Source organism: Prinia subflava, chromosome 9 (genome assembly GCF_021018805.1).
Source record: "Prinia subflava isolate CZ2003 ecotype Zambia chromosome 9, Cam_Psub_1.2, whole genome shotgun sequence".
NCBI lineage: Eukaryota > Metazoa > Chordata > Aves > Passeriformes > Cisticolidae > Prinia > Prinia subflava.
In genome coordinates this window covers 26164416-26187907 of record NC_086255.1, presented here as the reverse complement: position 1 = coordinate 26187907, position 23492 = coordinate 26164416, and the positions used below count along the sequence as shown (strand labels likewise).

The 23492-nt window shown below is 39.7% G+C and overlaps 1 protein-coding gene across 2 annotated transcripts in view; it reads left to right on the top strand.

Annotated features, from left to right (window-relative positions):
* The window catches only part of PARG (poly(ADP-ribose) glycohydrolase), a 60481-nt gene extending 46588 nt beyond the window's left edge, over window positions 1–13893 (top strand). For both annotated transcript variants that reach the window (XM_063406005.1, XM_063406004.1), the window contains exons 14-18: window positions 2614–2692; window positions 3502–3610; window positions 6312–6417; window positions 9594–9722; window positions 10474–13893. In XM_063406005.1, coding sequence (XP_063262075.1) covers window positions 2614–2692; window positions 3502–3610; window positions 6312–6417; window positions 9594–9722; window positions 10474–10646 — 596 coding nt within the window. In that variant the 3' untranslated portion in view covers window positions 10647–13893. The remainder of the gene's footprint in view (window positions 1–2613; window positions 2693–3501; window positions 3611–6311; window positions 6418–9593; window positions 9723–10473) is intronic.
* The last annotated feature ends 9599 nt before the right edge of the window (window positions 13894–23492 follow it).

Genomic DNA, 23492 nt, shown 5'->3' with positions numbered 1-23492 from the left:
ATGTTGGTGACTACAAAACTAAACTCTTATATTCAATTTTCACATCTACTTTTTATTTAGTGCTAGTGGTCCTGCCTCATCAGGGGTGTAATTTCTAGCTCATTAGAAATATTAGAGGAACTCTATGGTGGGATTTTTCCCTATCCCTGGAAACGTTCTGATGCTGTACAGATCATAGGCAAATGTAAAGCTAGACTATGGAGTCTGAGAAAGATATGTTTATTTTTAGTAATAATTACAAATCTGTCTAAATTGGTGAGGTCCCATAAACACCAACAGTTGGCAATTTCACTTTTTGTCTGATGCTGTAACTTTTACAAGTCTCACAAAGGATGGATTTTTGAATGGTTCTTGTATATACATTCTTTTGACCTTAGGTAGGCTTTTCTAGGTTTTGTAGCTTGTTTTTAAAGTTCTGCTGGAACTTTTTTTGTGGTTTGCCTTTTTTTCACCTCTATATTTTTTAGTGGGAAGAAGAAAGATTCACCAGAAACCTTAACATATCCAGCTTATGCTGGATATGTTACTTACTGCTTCTGTTCTCCCAGCAACAGAAGTTTGTATCTCAGTAGTTCACAGGCAGAAGTATTGCCAGTCGAATAATCATTTTCATCTGACAAATTTCCAGAGCTTCACTTATGAAAACTCATTGATTTTCATTAACTTCAGGTTTCTGGGACATGACTTTGAAGGCCGTGTGATTTCCTTGAGTTTCTCCAGTATTGATTTTTTTTTATAGTTATATGTGTGTATGTGTGTGTATTTGCTTGTTTGTTTGTTTCCTGGTGCTTTTGTCGTCAGACACTACATTTCCATAAAAATTATTGAAAACAATGAACCTTGAAAAAGCCAGCCTAATACTTTGTCATTTAACCTATCCTGGTACAATATCTCAGTGGCCTAGAGTTTTCTTTCCTCATCTTAGACACCAAAGGAAATGCTTCCTTTTTCAAGCTGGAATTCTGCTCAGTTGTCCTCTAAAGAGAGCTCTCAAAAGAGTCGCATACTTCCCTTATCTGTCTTTTCTTGCTCTGTGCAGACATTTTTACCAAGCATATCAGGAGAACTGAATTTTACTCATGTCAGGAAGAGTCTTAGTGAAGGCTGATAGCCTGCAATTCAATTAGAGGACTGATTTCTGAATATGGAAGCTGTTTGTGGTTTTTTGTCCTTTGTCTGAAGGCATGGATGTGTGTGAATTCATAGGCATATTTTCTTACCCACATTTTTCAGATAATTTTTTTATCAGGAAGTGAACTCAGTGAGGAATCTCTTACCATCCCACTCATTTTGCATAGCAGCTTTTCAAAATAGCCTTGAGTGAGATTTGTGTGCCCTCAGAATGATTAATCTTCTAGACTAAATAAATAATGAGTGGGTAACAGGGCACATGAGTTAAATGAGCATTGATAAGTCTTGTCAGTTAAAATCAATATGGGTAAATGGGAAAAATATCTTGACATATATGCATCATTGTGAACAGTATTTAATAGCTTGTTTCCTATGCTTGAGACTACTGGAGATAAACATTCAAATTTCCTTGTCAGTGAGGTTTAAAGTTAATAGTTTTATGTTCTTGATTGTTTAATTGCATTTTTATTTAGGGATTGGAAAACTTAAATTAAATATAAACATTGGTATTCTCAGGGTATTGCTGGTCTGTGCAATAGTTAGGCAGTATTCTTGTCTTAGTAATGAGATGCTTTGTGCTGTCAGTTTGCATTTCTTTAAAACATATTTTTCCCCATTCTATTTATAGGCATAGCTGGTGGTACAAATCAAGGGGTTGCTTAATAGTTCTCTTTTTACTCTTACTGTTTATAATGGTGCCAAGCTATACCTGCATGAACCTTCAAACAAGTCAGCTCAGCTGGTCACAGCACAGTGCAATAGTGCCAAAGTCATGATTTCACTGAAGAGCTGGGCTCAATCCTTGGGTGTCCCTTCCAACCCAGACCATTCTGTGGTTGTTTCTGAAACTCAGCTGTTGTGAGCTCAGAACAGGGGGAAACAGTGGGATTTTGGGGCATAACTTCAGGGGTATTTCTCTGAAGCATTTGTGCTATGCCCAGGTTTTGAAGCAAGGTCCTGAAGCTCTATAAAATGAAATGAAAGGTAGCCTTTTAGAAAGGTTATGATCCTTCTTCTCAGTTAAGATACACACTTTCTTTGTCTAGGAATAAACCTTTGAAAAGGAGTTGGTATAGCAAAGCACAGGAGCTAAAATTACTGGTGGCCTTAAGGAACTGCTTTCTGACAGCTTTTAATACTTGCCAAGACAACTTTTTCAAGAGCAGCCAAGTGTGTTCCAGACTGGTTTTTTGGGTCTTTTACAGAGGTAGTTTGTTGGTGTTGACCACTTGTGGTTATATACTGGGCAGCATACATAGATCTGCTCTCGTAATGTTCTGTGGTGGGTGCTGCTCATCACCTGTGGGAAGGGAGCTTTACAAGAAAATCTTTTATTCATGATTCAAATACAAATTCTCTTTTTCCTATTGCTTCTGGGAGCTGTGTCTTCATTTGGAAAAGCAGTGATTCCTAGCAAAGATTTGCCAAGTGAGACAAAGATGTACGTATTTTATATGTGATCTGGAAAATCGTTTGTTTCAGGTACTGAGCAGTACAGTGAGTACACAGGCTATGCAGAGACTTACCGCTGGGCAAGGAGCCACGAAGATAAGACCCCTAGGTAAAGTTCCACTTAAGTATTTTAAGTGCAGGAAGAATGAAATGTTAGAAATCTGAAAACTTGGTACTTTTAAGTGTTTCCTAGCATTTGCCTTAATATGATATTTGCTTGATGTTGTTCTTTTCAGTAGAGCCAATGAGCTAAGAAAGTTGTGTCATACTGGTAATGCCATCCTAATGCTAATAAGTGATACCTGCCCTTACGTTGGTCCTCAGACCAACATCTTTTAAGTTTAGAGATATATTTATTTAATGCACAATTTTGTTAAGATACTGACTGAACTATGGTTTGCAATGTCACAGAAGTTTGACACTGATACCTCAGATGCCACAGTGCAGCTGATGTGTGGCAAAATAAGAATCAATACCATGAATCTGAGTAGAAAGCTCTGAGCTCCTGAATTTATTTCTCCAGCAATGTCATTAGAGTATATACCCAAAATTACTCATTTGGTATAGAAACATACACAGTGTACTCTCATTTAAATGTTGGAGGAAGACAGAGAAACACTGACCTTGCAGTGTTCTTACATACTTGATGAATAGTCCTGTGTAATTAGATTTGTTTCACGTTCATGCCCAAAGTCTAGCCAGAGTATTTCTAAATTTATGGGGAGGCCTGTCTCATTTCTGATGCTGCTTTTATTCCCAGCCCACAAAGAAAAAGTATTCCATTGTCTGTTATGAATTCACCTTTTCAGCTGCTTCTAACAGAGAAGCTCTGAAGGGAATTGCTCATTTTGAATCGGGGTTATATGGCTGACATTACACAACTAATGTCATCTGCTTCTCTCCCCCCTCCAATTTTAGGGATGAATGGCAACGACGCTACACTGAAATTGTTGCTATAGATGCATTTCACTTCAGACGTTTCCTTGATCAGTTTGGTCCAGAGAAGATTAGAAGAGAGCTCAACAAGGCCAGTAACTTCTTAACAACAGCCTGCAGTCTAATGTTTATAGAGCCTTTTCAAATATTTTTGTTATTGTCTTCATCTAAGGAAGTTCTTGCTTAGTTGTGTCTCACATGACAAGGTTTTGCTGTCCAATGTTAAAGCAAAAGATTGTCAAATATATTTTTTGTCCTTTGATGTGCTATTCAAAGATGTATTTTACATAATTTTCGGAAATATAAATGAAACTTGGATATACATTTTGTTAACTCTTCCCTGTTCTGCTTCCAAATGACAGGCTGAGAGTTGGGGTTTCTCATCATGGTGAGGAGAAGGCTTCAGGGAGACCTTATTTTATCCATCCAGTACCTAAGGGGCTTAGAAAAAGGAGTGAGAGGGACTTCTAATATGGACAGATAGTGACAGTACAAGGGGCAGTGGTTGTAAACTGACAGAGGACAGGTTTAAGTTAGGTATTAGGAAGAAATTGCTTGCTGTGAGAGTGGTGAGGCAGTGGAACAGGTTGCCAAGGGAAGCTGTGGATGCCCCATCCCTGGGAGTGTTCAGTCCCAGGTTGGATGGGGCCCTGAACAACCTGAGCTAGTGAATGGCATGCTAGCCCTTGGCAGGCAGGTTGGAATGAGGTAATCTTTAAGGTCCCTTCCAACTCTAGCTATTCTATGATTCTAAAAGATGAGTCTAAGTTCTTTCCCTATGATTTGTGCTGTTGAATCCTACTCAGCCTTGCAGTCAAGGTGGAAAAGGAGGTGCCTCATGTTTTAACATGGGGCAGTTCATGAATATGGTGCCACTTGCTTTTCTTCCACCTTTCTTTGCTCTTGGGGTATTGATGTATTGTCTGGGAGTTTACCTTTTCCCATATTCATGTCTTCTTGAGATCAGATCCAGCTGTTTATAAATGTTCTTTATTTTCACAATAGCTGTAAGGGCTGCTATGACTACATGTGCATATACATGCCAGTCAGAGCTTGCAGTCTTCAAGAAGACTGACAATGCAGGCCAGTTTTAATCCTTTAAACAAAACTTCTGGGCTGACATTCAAAACTAACACACTTCCTACTAATAATTCTTGCACATTATTAATCATTATCATTAAGTATTCAAAGTTGTCAGTCCTTGACCTAAGCTGCCCTAAGTCAGCTGTGTATGTACAAAGCTGCACTTTGCAGTGACTGTGGTCCTTGATAATGTCACACATCAAAGTTGCCAGGCTGAAGAGGTCTTTGACAGGGGAAGCTGGAACTGTGGTGACATAATTTTTTTCTCTTCTCTTCCATTCCTAATTTGGGATCTTGTCCCTAAGTAAGATATTAGAGATGTTTCCCAGTCCTTGGTCTCTGCCCTGGATTACATGCTGCATCGTGTTTGGGAACACTGGGTTACTTTCCCAAGCTGTGGCAGGTGCTTTATCATCTGCATAGCTGAGGTTTTCCTGTCACTTGTTTTTCTTGTTGTTTTGCTGCTGCTCTTTTGTTGAAGCTAAAGCAGTCTTTTCCCAGTTTTTAAGGCTGTACTATTACAGGGACTAGTAATTGTCATCACTGAACTGTTTATGGTTATGAGACTCAGCTTTCAGCCTGTGCCAGTGTTTTCAAGACCTTTGCTGTTATCCCATGCACAATTTTATCTGCTGCTGTGCTGTGTCTGGAATCAGTCTCCAGTTCACAAAGCAGGTTCTCCTAAGTTAGTAAGAAGGTTAATGAGCCTGAATTAGTGCCTTGCATGCCAGTGTAAGGTAGTGAGAGATGTGTGTCTGTTGTAGCAGTGGCAGTGCTGTTTATACTGGGCAGTGGAATACTAGCATGCTAATTCAGTTATGCTCTGCCTGTGTGCCAGCTTTTGGGATCTAAATGTGCTTAGGAGCCTCCTTAGTGTGATTCTGCATTTACAGATGCAGTGGGCCTCTGCTTTGGCTTGGGTGTGAGTGTAAGAGCACAGTACTAATGTTGTTAAAGCCTCTCCCTTTCTGCAGTACAGGAGGGTATAGAATATTATAGGATGTGTTTTAAATAAATTCAAGCATAGGAACACACTGCCCTAATTCTCAGCTGGAAAGGGAATACACCCTCTTAAAATGATGTACAATGCTGAAGGACTAATTTAAATTAGTTGTGAAACTGCAGCATCTTGACTAAAATAACATTCATCAGCTTGTTTCTTCATGGTTGGTAATGAAATTAGCCCGAAAAAAGACAGTTAAGTACAGTTTGTAAACTTTACTGATATCTCAATACAAAATTCTAATTACTTACATCAGTGAATTTATGATCTGCCTATGATTTTCAGTGTATTGATTTGGTTTGGATTTTTAAAATAAATTAAGGTAGATCACTGCAACATTTATAAGGTGTGTTGGTTTGACTGATTTTTTTTTATGAGGACAGATTGGTTTTTAAAGAAAATTTTAAGTCTTGAGTTAATTTTCCGTTGAGGCTCTCCTGAAAAGTTTCCTGTAGCTGTGATGAAATGCCTGGGACTCAGGACCTGTATCTTGATTTTTAACATGGGTCCAAATATGGCAAAAGTCTTCCTGCCTTATTTTTTTTTGTTATTGATGTTGAATTTAAAGGAAGGCTGATGTTTTATTGAAGTAGTTTGAATTTGGTATTGCTAGAAGACAATCCTGAGTTTTTTTATCATTTTATTGTTTGAAAGTTTTGCACCAGGCTGGCTCTCACATCCATCTCTGACTCTTGTGTGCATGCAGGCCTACTGTGGCTTCTCTCGACCCAACGTTCCACCTCAACACCTCTCTGCAATAGCCACAGGAAACTGGGGATGTGGTGCCTTTGGAGGGGACTCCCGATTAAAAGGTAACAGTAGCAATGAGTTAATGTTCAAATTCATCAAATAACCTACACTTCCATCCTGGGCCTCATGTTTTTGTTCAAGTACATTTTTTGCCTTTGTTCTAATTAATACATTTTTGCCAAGAAATGCATTCTATAGAATTGGTTCATTAGTGCTGATCTTTAGGCCATGAATCATGTGGCTTTAAACAATAAAAGAGCATTCTGCTCTATTCTTTGTGCTTTTCACTTTTATGCTCTTTTCAGTTTAAAGTTTGGGGTAAGCATGTGATGATTTGCGAGGACTTGTAGCGCTGAAACCTTCCAGAACACAAACATGCAGCTCTACCTCACAGAAGAACATATTCATTGCAGTTGTCAGTCATATAAATCAGTTGACCTTTCTGGAGCAGGCTTTTTAGATTCTGCCTGAAATTCATATCTCTGCAAAGCTGTCTAAAGTACCTGGTAATTTGCAGGGCTTCACAAATTGGCTGGCAATGGTTAATATTTAGTGTTACTCCTTAATATATTGCTGTATGCCAGAGAGGTTTCCAGTCACTCAGTCATGCTGCTTTCTTTGCTGACTTGCCTGATATTTCACTCTTTTTCTCATGTTCTTTTATATTTAATTAGAGTATTTATAATGCAGCAGATATCACATGCCTACATTCATTTAAGACTTTTTCCATCAATTCAAGAACTGATGGATGCTGACATATAAATTTATATCCTGGTTCACATAATCCTAAATAGAAATGTACATATTTTTGTTGTTTCCAAGCATTTGGAGAGTATTTAAAATTTACTTTTCAGAACAGCTTTAGGTAGCTAGTGAGACACTCATCAGGCTACCAGCTTCATTTCTTTGCTAATGTGCTTAATTCCTAAAGCACCTATTTTTTTTCTCAATGCTCATTAAGTTCCTGGCAGCCAGGAATTTTTTGACTTCCATTAGATAAAATAGGCTGCCAAATGCATATCTTACCAATATCAGGACTGGTATTTACTGTAGGATCTGAGCATACTTGATTTATGTTAGGAAGGTTCAATAAATACTTCAATTTGCATAAGATCTTGGATCTGAACTGTTTTTTAAAGTAGAAGGAGGGATGTCAGTACAGCTATTGCTTCAGGTGCAGTCCAGAAGTCAAGTGGGATCACATCAGCTGGGTGCAAGGGGCAGGAGAGCTCAGATCCCTCCAGACCCCACTACCACAGACTTTGCTGCTCTTCCTGTGATGCTTCTTTCTGTATCAGTAGCATGGAAGTTTCCTATGGGATTGTGTATCATTAATGTCCAGAGGATTGTGAAGTCTGATTCTTGGCAGAAATGTTGATCCTTGTTTCGAAAGATCCATAGCAATTCAAAATAAACAGTAGGATATTTTTAATGTCTTCCAAGTGAAACTGCATTGTTTGTTTGGAATGAATAATAAGATTCATTAGGTTCTGTTCCCCTATGCAAGCTAGTTAATTAGACTCTTTAAAAGCTGAATTACTGAAGCTTTACTAAATCTACAGCTGGTTCAGTAGTTTAATTAAAATATCATTCCCAGATTGAGATTAATTTCACATGTGAATCGTGTAATTTATAATTTTGGCTATGGGTTTACAAGAGGAGTTTTTTATTGATTAAGTATAGTGTTTTAATAGGTCTGTGTTTAAAAATGTGAAAGATTCTTGAGCTGAGCTCTGAACAGCTTTCTATTTAGCTTCTACTAGCAGGTGGTAATGCACTATGTACACTGTTTTATTTTAAATTAATTCTTACAAAGACAATATTAATCACATTTTAATTAACTCCACTTACTGGGTAGAAAAGGGAAGAATTAATACCAGAGCTGCACCAACAGGCTCTGAGGTAGGACAGGCTGCAGCAGATGAAATAGTTGCTGGGGTCCATTGTTTGGACTGCTGTAGTTCCCTGAAATGAATCTGATTGATTGCATGCCTCTGTGGCACCCCAGCCTGGCAGAGCTGGCTGGTGAAAAAGCTGCACTCTTCTAAGTTTGGTACTACCTAAAAAGTGTCCTGGTTTTCTTGTCCCCCTCATCTTTTCTTCTCCCCCTTTGTTGTTCCTGGCTCTGTGGTCTGGTGCCTTCCCTTGCCTCAGCTCTGGCTCTCAGCAAACCCTTCACTCTGCTAATTCAACTACTGTCCTAGCAGAAAACAATTAGCTTTTATTCTTCATCTGTAACTTTTCTGCCAATTTGATGAACGGAATTGGCACAATGATGTGTGATGAGCATCAGAGAGCTGCAGAAAAGTCAGGAGTCGGGTGAGAAGTGGACCAGAGCTACTTTCTTCAATTGCAGTGGGTTATTAGCTTGGCTCAGCAGCACTACCGATCAATAGTCCAGATTATTTCTCCAGGTGTGTCTTCAAAAAACTGGTTCCAAAATTGGAAACATTTTTCTTTCTTTTGCATATAGAGGAATAAAGTCTGTCTGTATTGTAATATTAGCTGTTGGCAGAGCTTGGGATGCAGTTTGGGCCAATGAGTTTGACAGAAAGCTGGAAGTTAAATAACATGAATTGCATTGCTGACATCACTCCTCACAGGTCAGAATAAGCCATTATATTCCATGCTGCATACTTCTACTGTAGGTATGATGGACACCTTAAATTATGCAGGAAGAGGCTGCAGAACCATGGTTCTTCTCTTGGAGCTAAAAGTTGGGTCAACTCTCACTTTGCATAGCTTACCTAGTGAAAGGATTGGCTCCATTCCTTCTTACAGGTGGCAGAGAATGGAAATTGCCAAGTGCTCATGGATGCATTTTTGCCCCACTGTCTGTGGCTGTATGGGCAGCTCCAACCAGGATGGAAGGTGTGCTCTGTTGCCTTCTGTAAATCTGCCACAGGCATTTACTGGCTAATTAATGGCTGTATGCTGCTTGGAGGCAGACATAGACCAAAATAGACTCCTCTCAGTTTTAAGCACATTGTTTTTTGGAAGTAAGGGTGGATGTCACTAGCAGCTCTAGCAGAATGCTTCAACACTCTTGCAGTGCCCAGCATTCTTTACTTTATTTAAGAAATGGAAGTAATACCTACCTACCCATTGTTTGTACTGCTTTGCAGCATCCAGATGGAAATGGATGCTATGGTTGCTTGCTGTAAACTTCAGCTGTGTTTTTTCCTTCAGCAGATTGTTTTATCCTGTGTCCTTGTGTAATCTTTCTCTGTTGTTTCAGCCTTAATTCAGATATTGGCAGCTGCTGAGGCTGGACGCGATATTGTTTATTTTACCTTTGGAGATGTGGAGCTGATGCGAGACATTTACAGCATGCATACTTTTCTCTGTGAGAAGGGCCAAACTGTTGGTGAGCAAAAAGAAATCTTTGTGTGCACAAAAGAGACATAAGCATCTCTATAAGTAGAAATTTTCCAATACAAATTCTTGCCACTAAGTCCTGAACACAAGCAAATGGGTCTCAGTTTATTTGTACTTGTTTTCAGAATGGGGAGCTCTCCTGATTCAAGATCTAGTGCACAGTGCTAATCAGTTAGAAGACCTCTAAATGCTTTTCTGATTCACTTAGGGATTATGCTTTAGAATTTAAAAAATACAGATACATGTGGTAGGTAGAAGATTTGCAAAAGCTTTTGATATAACTCAGTAATGCTTTGAAAAAGGAAAAGCTGATTAGGCATTCTCGATATAAATTTCTTCTCGCGGTCCTGTCTTGATCCTGCAGGATGTGGTCTGATGTTATCGAGTTGCAGTACAAGAAAAGCAGTGTGTCCATTGTCCTATTGTAATTGTTACATCTTTTAATTTCTGAGCCAGAAGCACAAAGCTGGGTAATTGGCAACACATTAGTAAGTAATGTGGATGCAAGCCTGATGTTAGGATAGCTTGTGCAGGAAGTTGAGGGAGCCCATCCTATGTTCTGAACAACCTGCAGACATTGCCATTACAGTCATCTGCCTCCTCTCTCAGTGCTCATTTAGAGATGTTCCTAGCCACTATCTCAGTGTGCATATGCATTTCTAGCCTTCCTTTGCAATCATACATTGTTCATATGGCGTGTTCTTACATGGTGTTTAATGATTTCTTTTTGGTTTTTGAAGGGGACATTTATAGGCTGCTGCTGAGATACTACAATGAGCAATGCAGAAACTGTTCTACTTCAGGACCAGATGTCAAGCTGTACTCTTTCATATACAACACCATTGAGTCCTATGCAGATTCCACTGATGATGATGATGAGGATGAAGAAAAAGGGCTGTGTTTTGAAGATTAAAATAAACGTATTTGATCAGAATAATGTTTATCTCCTCCCACTGGTATATTGTGTGAATTGCTGGACATAATGAATGAGCTGGTTTACTTTATATCGACTGCATTGGTAGTTATGTGTAACAACCAAACAAAAAACCCCACAAACACCTTTGAGAGACGAGATTTATTTGTTTGATGGTTTCATACATGAAAACCTTGTTCATGTGCGTACAGAAAAATATTCTTTGGTAAGTCTGGTTTGCATTATACCTCGTTAAGTAGAATATTTTGGCACACGTGTATATTTCACTCAAGATTGCTGAAAAACTTCAGATTTCTCCTGTAGTCTTTTGCTTTTATTTTTCAGAGCTCTTATGTAGATTTCTTGTGGAAGCTTAGAGCTGGAGTACAGACAGCCATGTAACTCCTCGGATGGTGTTAGAGAGAAGCATTTTAATGATTGTTCTTACTGAAAATTGTCATAATCCTTAAGAGTGCCAAGGTACCATCAGTGTTCTTACCAAAGTTTTCATTCATTTAATGCAAAATGTCCTGGGTCTAATTTAGTTTTTTAAGAAATGGTTAAAAATTAAAAAGTTCTGGGGGAGCTGAGAATGCATTTCACAACTGCGTGGTCTTTACCAAATTAGACATAAAAGTTAGCATAAAGAAGTAGAGAAAAAACGAGAGTGGGAAAATGAGAAATGTGACCAAAGCAGGAAGCAGAGGGAAAGATTTTCACATGCAACTCTTCAATACCATTTTTTTGGTGCTATCTGTTACCACATTGAACAAGGTCTTAGACACATTAGCCTATTGGAAGTTTCTCAAGGTTCAGTGCTGCTGGCAATATTTGAGTTAAGGTCTGCTAGTTGTGTTTCTGTTGTCATATCAGTTTCCCTTATCTCAGTATGCATGTATGTGAGTATAAGATCCCCATGGGATATGTGAGTGAGGGAACAAATCACATATCAGTGGGAGGAAAGTCTGCAGGCTACAAATAAGAACATGAGGTCTTATTAGGAGTTTCTGCCTGTGTCATTTTAGACATGGGAACAACAGTGAACAGTTGGCAAAGCGTGTAAAACCTGTGCTTCTACTATTTGTGAATACCAAATTAGTGTTGCTGTAGTACCTTAATAGTTTACACAAAACTGCAGATACATCTGTGATAAAACTTTTTCAGGTATATGTACAGGGCAAATCCAGTGAGACTTTTGTCTATTCGTAGTCTATGCCCAGTTTAAATTTCAACCCAGATTCCTAAGTTTAACCTCTTCTATGTTAGATTTTTTTGTCTGTTGTAGTTGCTATTACGAGTTAGCAATACAGGTAAAAACTGCAGCAGGAAATGTAGTGACCTAAGTTTGTTAATCAATGAATCCTTTTGAGTTATGTCAGATGAAACTCTCCAAGCCTCAAACACACCATGGTAATTAAATGCTGGAAGCTGTTGGCAGTCTGGCTTAGAGTAAATCACTCACTGCTTGATCTGCTCTGGGGGAAGCAACAGGAAAGGGTCTGGGTGGTTTATAAATACCTTCAGGGTGCTGTACCTTGGCATGAATTCCAAGTGGGCAGCTTGCAGGTGTGTTACTGGGGAAGTGATGGACACAGAAGTTGCTTCCTGTTCTTCCCACCAGCTGTGGTTTTCTCCACCCCCATCCACTATGAGGAAAAGATTTTGGCTAGAATTTCAGGCTTTTTTTTCTGTGTTTGCAACCTGTGTCCTCAGATTTAGCAGAAATCTTTTCTCCTGCTCTTAGTGTTTCAGTGTTGGCTCAGATTCTGGCAACAGGAGCAACTGCTTTATTAGCTCTTATTTGGACATTTAGGTTCAAGTATGATAGTGCTTCTAGATGCATTGCTGATGATAGATGAACCCTGTGAATTATGACAAGTGATGGAAAACTGGTGCTATCAGCCAAACCTTTTTCACCTTACTACTCAGGATCTTGTATAGAAGAGATGAACAGAATTTGTTCCTAAACAACTGGAAAAAAAACAACAAAAAGCTTTAGATGGCTAGAAATGACCTCCCCTTGATTATATATAAATACTGCTTCACTAGTGCAATATTGTCATTGTGAGAAGTGATTGGTCAGGTATGAAAAATGTACCAAAATATGATGGAATTAAATTCTACTTCAACTCTAGAAACAGAAAAATTTAACTTTGGAGAGATTCTCTGATGATCATATCATAGGTATGCAGTTAAGAGTTCTTGCAGTGTCAAGTGCTTCCAGGATAATCCGAGTCTTTTTATGCAAACTGTCATTTCAGTGATACCGAGCATTTTCTAATATGGGGAAGAATGCCTTTCATTTGAGATCATTCATTAGGATATGTTTACCATACTTTTTTCTCTTGTGAATTATGCTTGTATGGACAGGAACAAAGGAGAATAATTCTTTTTCCATTTCATGTTGTCTGTGATTTATCCTGGATTCTATGGTGTGATCTCATAAAGGGCAACATTGTAAGAATGCTCTGAATAGAATTTTGATCACGGGAAGGCTGAAGATTATTTTGTTGTTCTTGTTGTTGTTGTTTGTTTTGGGTTTTTTTAAAGCAAAATAACCCAGAATTAGTTAAGAGTGCTGTTACATTCCCATGATGTTCTAATTCAGTAAAGAGCTGAACTGCCCACATTGCTGCATGTCAGCCCAATATGTGCTCTACATTTTCATTTTCTCCCCACCCACCACTCCCAATTTCCAAACTCCATGAACTGATTCCTTTAGCTGGCGATGCCTTCGGTGCTCCAGGGGAAGTAGTGAGGAATGGAGATGCCAGTGATCTTGTGCAGCCTAGAAAGCTTCAGTTTCACTCTTGCAGAAACCTGGTGATGGAGTATTCTGGCTTTGGGATTTTTTTTATTATTTTAGGGACGTTTGCTATGATTTCCAATAAAAAATAACTTCCTACCAAAACTTTTGGTTTATACTTTTTAGTAGCTAAATTGAGTGCTTAATATCAAACAACAACAGGCAGTCATGTCGATTGCAATGTTCCTCTTAGTCAAGTTTGGTGTCTGAGCACTTGTGTTGTTCTGCAGCTCTTACACCTAAATTACTCAGTTTTGAGGTTTCCTTATCCAATGAGGAGTATCCAATACTGTATATATTAATTTATAAACTGTTGAAGTGTTCCTGACATTCTTCTAAACTTACAGTTTATGCACCATTATATTGTATTGATTTTTCTGAATCTGTATGCTGATGTTTACATAATTTTGTAGGAATACAATTAAAAAAAATCTGACTGAAGCCATGTTGTGTTATTTGTCACTTACTATACTTCCCAAGACAGAAGAATTCCAGCACATTTGAATGCACAGGGCATAATACTGCAGATAGTTCTAGCAGTAAATTGACACATAACACAGAGCTGGGAAATTTATTCTCCCTGTACAGTATTGTGGTGGTTGCTTCTGTCTGCATAGCAATGTAAAACACAATTAGCTACTGTAAATTGGAATTGTGTCAGTGTGAGTGTCTATAGCCATATGCAGATATTCTGATGTTCCCAAGCTTTTGATAAGCAAGTAGATGTTGGATTATTCATTGGACTTCATGAAGGAAATGTCACTAAATAAAAGCAAATAAGCCCCCAAAAATATATGAATAATTAACATGTTGTATAAGGGTTTTTATGGTTTGTGAGAGTGGGGCTGAGATCCTCCTAAACAAAACCATCTTGAACTTTTTCCAAAATGTTGTTTTAAGCCAGTAAGGAATTAAATTTTTTAGCATTACAGGAAATTAGGATAAAAATATTATTTGATGGCTCCTAAGGTTTTATATGTAGCTGTGCTTATGGAGTTTGCAGTGTTGATACTGAAGAATTTCATCCATCAAACAGCAGCAGTGGAAGCAAAGATGGTGACCAACAGCCACGTCTGGGGGAGCAGGAACGAGCAGGTGGGTCATGGCTGAGCAGGGAGCTCCCAGATAATCTGCTCATGGAAATGGCCAAAGGGATCCCATTTTCCTGAGCAGTGTTTGGCTGGGTGCTGCATGAGTAGGGGTGGCGGGCTTTGGTTGTGTGACAGCTGGCAAGGGAGAGGAGGGTTGTACTCTCTGTGTTGTACCTTGGAAATCCCAGGTGCAGGGGAGGCAGAAGGTGCTCCCATTGTGCTGCTGCAGTGCAGAAGCAGCTGCCAGTCTGTCCCAAGCTGTCACTGATCTCACTGTAATCAGCAAACACCCTCAGGAATACACTTTGTTAATTCTTAAAAGCAACCGTAGCCTGTGGGGATAACCCTGGGGATAAAGCACAATTCCAAAGGCTGCTTCACCAAGGATTTTACCTGGTTTACTCCATTTCCTCCCACCTGTATCAGTGTCTGGACAGAGGAATCCCAGATACCTGAATTTCACAACTTTTCATGTTTACATTCGCAGTCTGCATCCTCTCATCCTGAGCAGCTTTTTATGACAGAAGGATGGACAGATGGATGTCAGACCTTGGGACTCCAAAAGCTGTTACAAACTCTGTCAGGTTCACTGAGGTAATTGTATATTAGTCAATTAGTATAGGGTGATGCAATGTTTGCTCTGGATGGATGAGCTGGGTTTTTTCTTTATTTTTTCAATTTTTTTTTTAATATCTGCATAAAGTGATCTTTTGCTGTTTTGTGGCACCTCTGACAAGAGTGAGAACATCCATAAAATCATGGAGACTGCAAGATGCAACAGCTGTCTGAAATGGTCGGGTTTTTTAAGCTCAGGATTGAGTATTTATGATCTTGTTTTGTGCTAACAGTGTTTCATGCTCATTTATCATTGCTTAAGTGAGTGTGACCTGGAAGTTGCATAGGAGGTATTTGTCACTGATAACTCCATTACAGCAACGCTATCAATTTCTGCCGGGCTGAGCTGTCAGCCAGGCTTTCATGGCGTGGTCCTGCTAAGTGGCACTCGGTCACAGGGAAAGGAGGCACTGGAGTGTTCCAGGTCCTCTTGGTGACACTGGGGACTGTGTGTGGATGTATGCACACACAGTGAAGAAGCTGCTGGACTGGGGATCATTGCTAATGTTGCTTATCAGCTGTAAATCTGGGAAGCAGGGGACAGGAACCTAGAGAGAGATTGCAGTGTCTTTACAAGCTGGCTGTGCTTGCTGGCTCTCACAGTTCACACACCTCAGCCTTTTGTATCAGCTGTCCTCTGTCTCTGATGGATTGTACTGAAAACTGTCTGCAGAGCTGATGTGCCTAAAAATGACAAGATTTTGTGCTGATTTTTTCCTGTCATTTTAATTTGTTAATTAATAATAAAGTGAACAGGTGATATTAAAGATATGAGGGGTTTTGGCCTCTATTTTTAATTGTTTAATGGCTAAGAGCTTTGATGTTCAAATTTTTAAAGAAATGGAGTACAAAGAAGGCGTTTCTCCATTGGGTGTGAAACAGTACAAGTATGCCTGGTTGGGTAAAGGTTACCAAAAAGCCTCATCTCCTTCTGCCCAAGTGATAAACATTGTTTTGTGTAAATTTCCTCTTGGAAAATTCATGTAACATGCAGGTAAGAACCTTTCTCTGTACAGAACTTCCACAGAGGCTTTGTCTATTCTGCTCTCAGTTGTTTTCACTTGGAAGGCCCGGTTCAGTAACATCTTTTTTTGTTTGCTTTTTAGAGATGCCTTCTGTAAATGATTGGAATTTTTATACCTACTTCAGCTGCCTTCTTTTGTAATTAATATTATCAAAGTGAGATTCTGCACAGATAAAGGCTGCATTTGCTAAATAGGAGGGGAACAAAGGACCAGTGAGGCAAGTTTTGTTTTAAAAAGTCCATGTTTAGAGTTAACAAGGAACAAGAATGTAGTACCACACAAGATGTTACCAGTTTGAATCCAAGACATCTGTATGTGTGTTAGCATCTAATCACTGTCCCTATGCAAATGCTGAGCTTTCATTCCAAGGCTATTTTTGTAGAAAGGCAGTAATGACAAATTACAAATGTTTGTTTTAATATATCCATGTCATCACTTCTTTAACTTCTTTAGCTAAGTGTTATGGGCATTATGGGTATTTTTGCCTGGAAAGACAATGTTTGCTAGCTTTTATAAACTGTAATTTACACTCAGAACAACATCTGGAGTGCATGTGGAATTAAACCCTTGTAAATCCTATCTGGAGTGCTCTGTAATGGCTTTTGAGCATCTGAAATCTTTTCAGGGTGATGGAGTGTGCTAGGAGGCTACAGGGGAAAACTGCAATCTTCTTGCTCAAAGACAGTGCTTTCACCTTTCTTTTACACTCATTTGATGAAGACAGAAAATTATTTTGATTGTGGGGTAACTGTTACATTTATTCTCAGAAATTGCTAATAGTATCTATTTATAAAACAAACCAGGAAAGCAAAGACAGAATCAGGGGCAAACTTCAATGTTTTCACATTTATTACAGTAATCCTCCGTAGTCATGCCCTTTAAATATGATGCTTAGATTCTCTCAGAAATTATCATGAAGACCAGCTATAAGGGGGGCAGGGATGTGTTCCCTGTTAGCCTTTAGTTTCAAAGTTTGCATGTCTTGGCAAAAAAAGGCAGAAAACACTTTCAAGAGGCAATTGATTTACATTTCTGTGTTCCCATTTGCTGGGTTGTCATCTCCCATGTGTTGGTGTCCAAGGAGAAACACTTGTTTGGGCTTCCTTTGGTGCCTGTTTGATTGATGTTTTTCATTCTTGAAAGACTGTCCTGACTGGATCCTGACAGTAGTCTTGATTTGCTTACAGGGGAGAAAAAACACAAGGGTGATGTTTCTCTGAAAACAACAGTGTGAGCTCTGACCATAAGTGTCCAAGTAAGTCACGTCTGTTTTGGAGCTGTGTGGGGAAATGACAAAGTTAAGCACCTTACATGTCTAGAATCTTGCAACTTTAGAATTGGAATAAGAGAAACATGGAAAACTTTCTCTAGGCTGCCTGTTTGGTTCAAATTGTTTTGCTCTGTGTACCTGGAACACCAGAGAGTAGGTTTTCAGTGAACTGTTTCTGTGGGCTTGTGCCTCTTCCTGAGTAACAATGTTCCCATATCAATGGGGTTCTCTTTTGGGACAGTGAATAACCAGGCCAGTGAGGAACTGGATCCTCGTGTAGAGAAGGCAGGGTGTCCCCTCTGGCACTCTTGGCCTTGCAGAACTGACCAGGGGAAAAAGCACTATATTAAAGATCTTTTCCCAGGAGTTTAACTCACTCTTGTGGATTAATCTCTTGTGCTATTTCTACATCAGGTGTTGCCTGTAAAGGGATGCTTAGGAAAGTTCAAGATCCTGAACTGTGTGAGCTAGCACTAAGCAGAGGGAAGTTCTCTTTAGTTTCATTTGAAAGGGGAGGGAACTGAATCAAATAAATTAATCAATTGTGTCCACTTAAGATTTAGAGGTAGTTTATGACATCTGCTTTAGAGATGCTTCAGAAGAAACCTCTTCCATGGCCTTGCATCAGTGAGGACTTGGCTCTTCTGCACATGTGCAACTGCCTTCAGCTGGAAGTTGATGGGGAGTGCTGAATTTGCTCATTTTTTTTCATTCATCAAAATATCTTGGCATACTAGATGCAATAAAGGCACTGTGTAGATCAAACTGTTTCATCATGGCACAAAGTTAATTTTGCCAAGATTTGAAGACTTACCTTTTCAAAATTAAAGGTTAAGAAAATTGCTGTGAATAGCTAAATCCTGTTATTGAATAATGACAAAATTTTCTTTAATGTACTAGGAATTGATTGGATCTAAACCAAAATGTCATGAAAATAAATTAGGGTAATTCTAAGTGTTTCACACCCTTTTATATAAAGGATAAGGTCCTAAAAATTGTATTTTCAAATCCAGAGTTATGTCTGTCCTCAAAATGCCTACATTGTTAGGTAATTATCCCATTGCAGTTTTAGGTCATTATTTTGCCTGTTGCCTGAGGAATTTTGCAGCAGAGCAGTATTAATAAAATGCCAGGAGAACAAATTTCATAACTTAATCTCTGTCATAAATTGAACTCATATAAGCAAAGTGGCATTTTCATTCATAATTAAATGACCTGCAGCAAATGTAGGTCAGGATTAAAGGGATGTTTGATTTTACATTCTGTGGAAAATGAAAACTTTTTGCATTTTGAGGAGAAAGGTGAAAAAAAAGTACAATCAATGTCTTCTGGACATGGATTGAACACACCACAACTTTGAGAAAAGGAGGTTCCTAATTCATCCACATAAATCTCAGCTAAGTGGCATTTAGACTTTACTGTTGGTAATGACAATTCCCTGAGCATTCAGATGAACAAAAAAGACCTACTGATTGATTGAGTCCACTCCTTCTTCATTCTGCCAATTCCACATACACAAAAACCAGCAGCCAAACCCAGTAGATTGAATTTAAAATGCAACAGATTTGGAGCTTTTTTTTTTTTCTTATCTGAAATTGGACCACTTGATTGTGAGCAATCATGTGGATGAGATGTTTCTAATGACAACTAAGTACCTCCTAAAGTCATATGGCTTCAGCATCTGTGGCTCTAAATCTTTTGACTGAATTTTTTGGGGGTTGGTTTTGTTCTCAAGTTTTTGAAGTCTTAAAATAGTTTTCAATCATTAGCATGAGACCTGGAAACACTCAGATGAACCTGCACCTTCTGCATGTCCGTTTTGGAAGGGGTTTACATCTGGACTTACATCAGGAACCTCCTTTGCCCACTAGGAAAAGCTTTGGTCCCAGTAGTTTGAAGGATTTCAAAGCTAACCAAATTTCTGTTTGCTTTAGACAAGCATCCCCTTCTATTTGTCCCAAATCTTGATTACATATGCCCTTCAAAGAGTCTCAAAATGTTAATAAATTCCTCTGAGATAGTTTTTTGTTTGAGTCCAATGTAAAATTGTACCCAGGAGAAATGCTTAATCTATGACCAAAATAAGGCATTTGTATACTTAAATGAGCAGGGGAAAGCTTTGCTGTTCTGAAAATTCATGTGGCAATGACCTGACAGAACTATGTCTTAAGGGAGTTAAATCTAACTTTGAATTCTGATCTCCAGGTCAAATAACTCCAGGTACTCTCTGCTGCCTTAATATTTCTCCAGAGCTGAGAGATGTAACACAAGGCAGCAACTAGCAGTGCAAGTATCATAATGTTGGATTTGGTAGTTTGTGTCTGAAAGCCTTTCCAAAACCGAGTATTGGTGAAGCTCCCAGGTCGGGGGAGTTCTCCGAAGGGAAGAATCAGCCGGGGCGAGGTGAGGCACCCCCTGAGTGTCCCTTACCCCTTGCTCGGGCAGTGCCCAGCAGACACGGGCAGCACCTTTGCCTTACAGAGGTCAAACGCACTGCTGGAAATGCGGTCCTGCCGGCTGAGCCCCGTGGGTGTTTTGTCCCACGCTTGAGAGGGTGCTGATTTCTTGCAAAAGCCTCTTTGTTTACTGAAGTGCTTGCTTTCTGCGTCTGGCCGATGAGCTCAGCCTCGGCTGAGAGCTTCACCCTGTCTGCGGGAGGAGCCGTAACTCAGCCTGGCGCTCGCTGCGCTGAGCCGCTGTCGCAGGCGGGGACAGCGTGTGCCAGCCAAGCTCAGGGGCTTGACAGTATTGACTGAACTGACAGAGCCAAACTCATTTACTTAAGGCTTGGCTCATCTCAGTCCCCAAAGTGGCCTGCAATCCTTGCTCTTCGTAGCTGGATCCTTCCCGTGCTACAAGGTCCGAGGTGGTGATGACTGAGGATTATGGTTTGCTAGTGGGATTGAGGAAGAAATGACAGGTGGGATTTATTTCTCACTTGCCAGACACCTTTAGAGACTTGTCAATATTTTTCTGTAATTGGCTTCAGTGGCAGCCTCCCACAGGTACTATACACATCCAGGGAATGGGTCTATGCAGGAAAGGTCTGTTTGTTAAGGCAACATCTGTAATTGCCCTAGGCTGCCACAGCAATAGCACTAAAACCCCAAACCTAGCATCATTACAGCCAAAAGTCATCTCACTGTGGGTCCTGCCTTTCAGTTAATGATGTTGTTCTTCATGTAGTGTTCTGTGCATTGAAGGTGATATTGTGATTCATCAGACCAGGATTTCATGCACTCAAAATGCCTTCAAATGGAGCTGTAGGTACTGTGTTCACATACATGGCACAAGCATAGATACCCACTGGTAACTGGCCTGCAGAGACTGGAGAGCTGGACACAATGACAGTGCTGAGCTCCACAACTGCCTCGTGTTAATAAGCATTAGAACAATTCAGTGAGCTCAGTGTCCATGGGTGAGGACTTTGAAAAATAGGGGGATCTCTGTGATGTGACAGCATGGCCTGCACAGCAAACTGTTCTGAAAGGAATTTAGAGCAAAGCTAGAACAGTTTACTCCAAGATGATAAAACAAACCCAAAACTACATACTGGGGATAAGTTTGGGGTGAGTTGTTGCATTTTTTCTATGGCACCAACACTATTTTTCTGAAAATGTATTTGGTGATATGGTGGCAGCTAGAGGATCAGGAGTCCCCATGAAGCATGAACAGTAAGCTCACCTTGGTAACTGAGATGCTCACACATCTACTCAGTTTGGGTGTTTCCTCTTTACAGGAAAACAATTGAACAGTTTGCTGGAAACTAAATATAAAGGAAGCATGCAGCTGCTTCAGCTGTGAAGCAGAATCACTCTCCAGTACTGTCCAGCTGAGTTCAGCACTGAATGTAATGTTTCCAAATGGCCACCATAAGGAAGATAAGAAATGATTGTGACTCTATATCCAACAGGTTTGACATTCCCAGGCCACCCCTGAGCCCTTGGGTATTTTACATTAATACTTTTGCAGATGGTCCCTTTGGCTCTTGCACCAGAAGAGAAAGTTGGGAATGCCAGAGCAAAGTGTTAGAAAGAAATTATGACATTTTAACTGCACAACAGGTTTGGAGTGCAACTCCAAAGGATCCCATTGAAAAACAGGTAAGTTTTTGCTTCTAAAAACCAGAAATAAACAAAAAAGCCTGTTTAGTTATTGCAGAATAACTCAGTAGGGACAGTGTTTCTAAGGGAACTCTAACTTTGAGGCACAACGTGGTGTTGATTAGTGCAAATAAAGCTCTTCAAGAGTCACCTTTCAGCAATTACAATCAGACACTGCCACTGTGGCTTCAAAAGCTTCATTAGCAAACCCTGCTCCTAGTGAGAGCTGTAAATCTCAGATACCCCAGAAGTTTTAGCTGATGGAAAACTGTCTCACCTTATTTATTTTCTTCCAAATAAAAGATAATTACATATTCCTTCATCTGGATAAATAGCATTAAAAATCAAAATAGATCTTCCTGAAGAAAACACAGCCAGTGGTATAGTTCTAGAGAGATTAGGATCATTTTCCAGTTGAGTATGATGAAGTCAGGGCACCTTAAAATTCTATTGTTACCTAAAGCAACAATCTAACAAAATACAGTGTATTTTAGATGTAGCCAAAAGAAAGGTATCAAAAATAATTAATTGTTTCTAGTTTTGTTAGAATTCTCTAATGAAACGCCTGCAAATACTGAAAATCATTTTCTAGCAGTTTTCTCCTAATCTACTGGTAAAATAGAAGAAGATGTTTTCAATTCTTTTTTGGTTAAGGAAAGGGCAGTTGGCTGTGCTTTGTTCATTGTCATCATGCCAAATGCTGGCAGGCTCTTTTGCAGTGCCAGTAGTGATCTGTTTCCACAGTTAGTGGGAAGACTTCTTGCTGTTTTGCCTGCCAATGTACTAACCTGCCATTAAAATAGTGGGACAAATTAAGTTTAGTGCTCTCGCTAATTTCCACATGAATTCATTATTTGGCAGCTATAATAAATGTTGTATGCCAGAGTTCCTCCTTAACCTACGTATCTTACTGACTCACTCGCTGCTTTGTATGTACTGTAGTTAATTGTTTACCCTAAGAATTTAATGAAAATACAGTGAGGTATCAAAGAAATAATTACAGCAACAGTTGTTTTGTTCTTGTAGCTGTAATGGGCTGGTTTGTTAGGAAAGACTTGGGAAACCACCAAGTAGAAGTTGTGTTTTCCTGATTTTCAATCAGGAAATTTCCATTTCTATTGTCTAGCTTGTCTCTCTCTAACAGATCTGTGGCCAGACAAATGGGCTCCTGCAGTTTGATTCTATCCAGAAATATGTTTGGAGAATAAAGCCACTTGAAAATGATCTATTGGTCAGAGTCAATCAAGGAACAGTCTTGGCTGTTACTGGTCTTCCAATAAAACACTCTGTACTTGTACCTGTTTTCTCCAGAGCATCACAGCCTGAAATTTTAGAACAGAGAATAAGTAAACCCAGGATAGCTGTTATTCAGATAACTATCATTATGAGTTTATCTGTTGACTAAGTAATGATGGCCTGCTTACCCTTGAGATGACTTTTGTTGTGAAATTGGTACAAATCATAGGTGCTTCAGTCAGGTTGGGAGGAAGCTTGGAGGTCATCCAGGGCTCAAAGCAGGATCAGCAGTGGAGTCACACCAGGCTGTCCAGGGCTTTGTTTGGCTGGGTCCAGATGCCTCCAAAGATGGGATCATGTTTCTCCATCCCCATTGTGATGTCTTTTACCCTCTGAGTGAACAATGTTTTGAACCATTTCTATTTCACCCTCTCATCCTCCTGCCGTGCAGACAGTGAAGAGCCTGCCTTTGCTGGCTCTGTCTTCCTGCTGAACTCCCTCCCCCAGGTTATCCCTGTGTCTGAGGAAAGGGCAGTCACTGCTTCCCTGCAGCTCCTGGCTGTGCCTCAGTTGCACAGCCCAGCATGCTGCTGGCTCTCCCTGCTGCTTCACATTTAACCTGCCCAAAGCAAGGAGCCCTGTGAAACTGGGACTGACTTTAGTCCCTCAGACATCCAGCAGCACATCTCCTTTACCATGG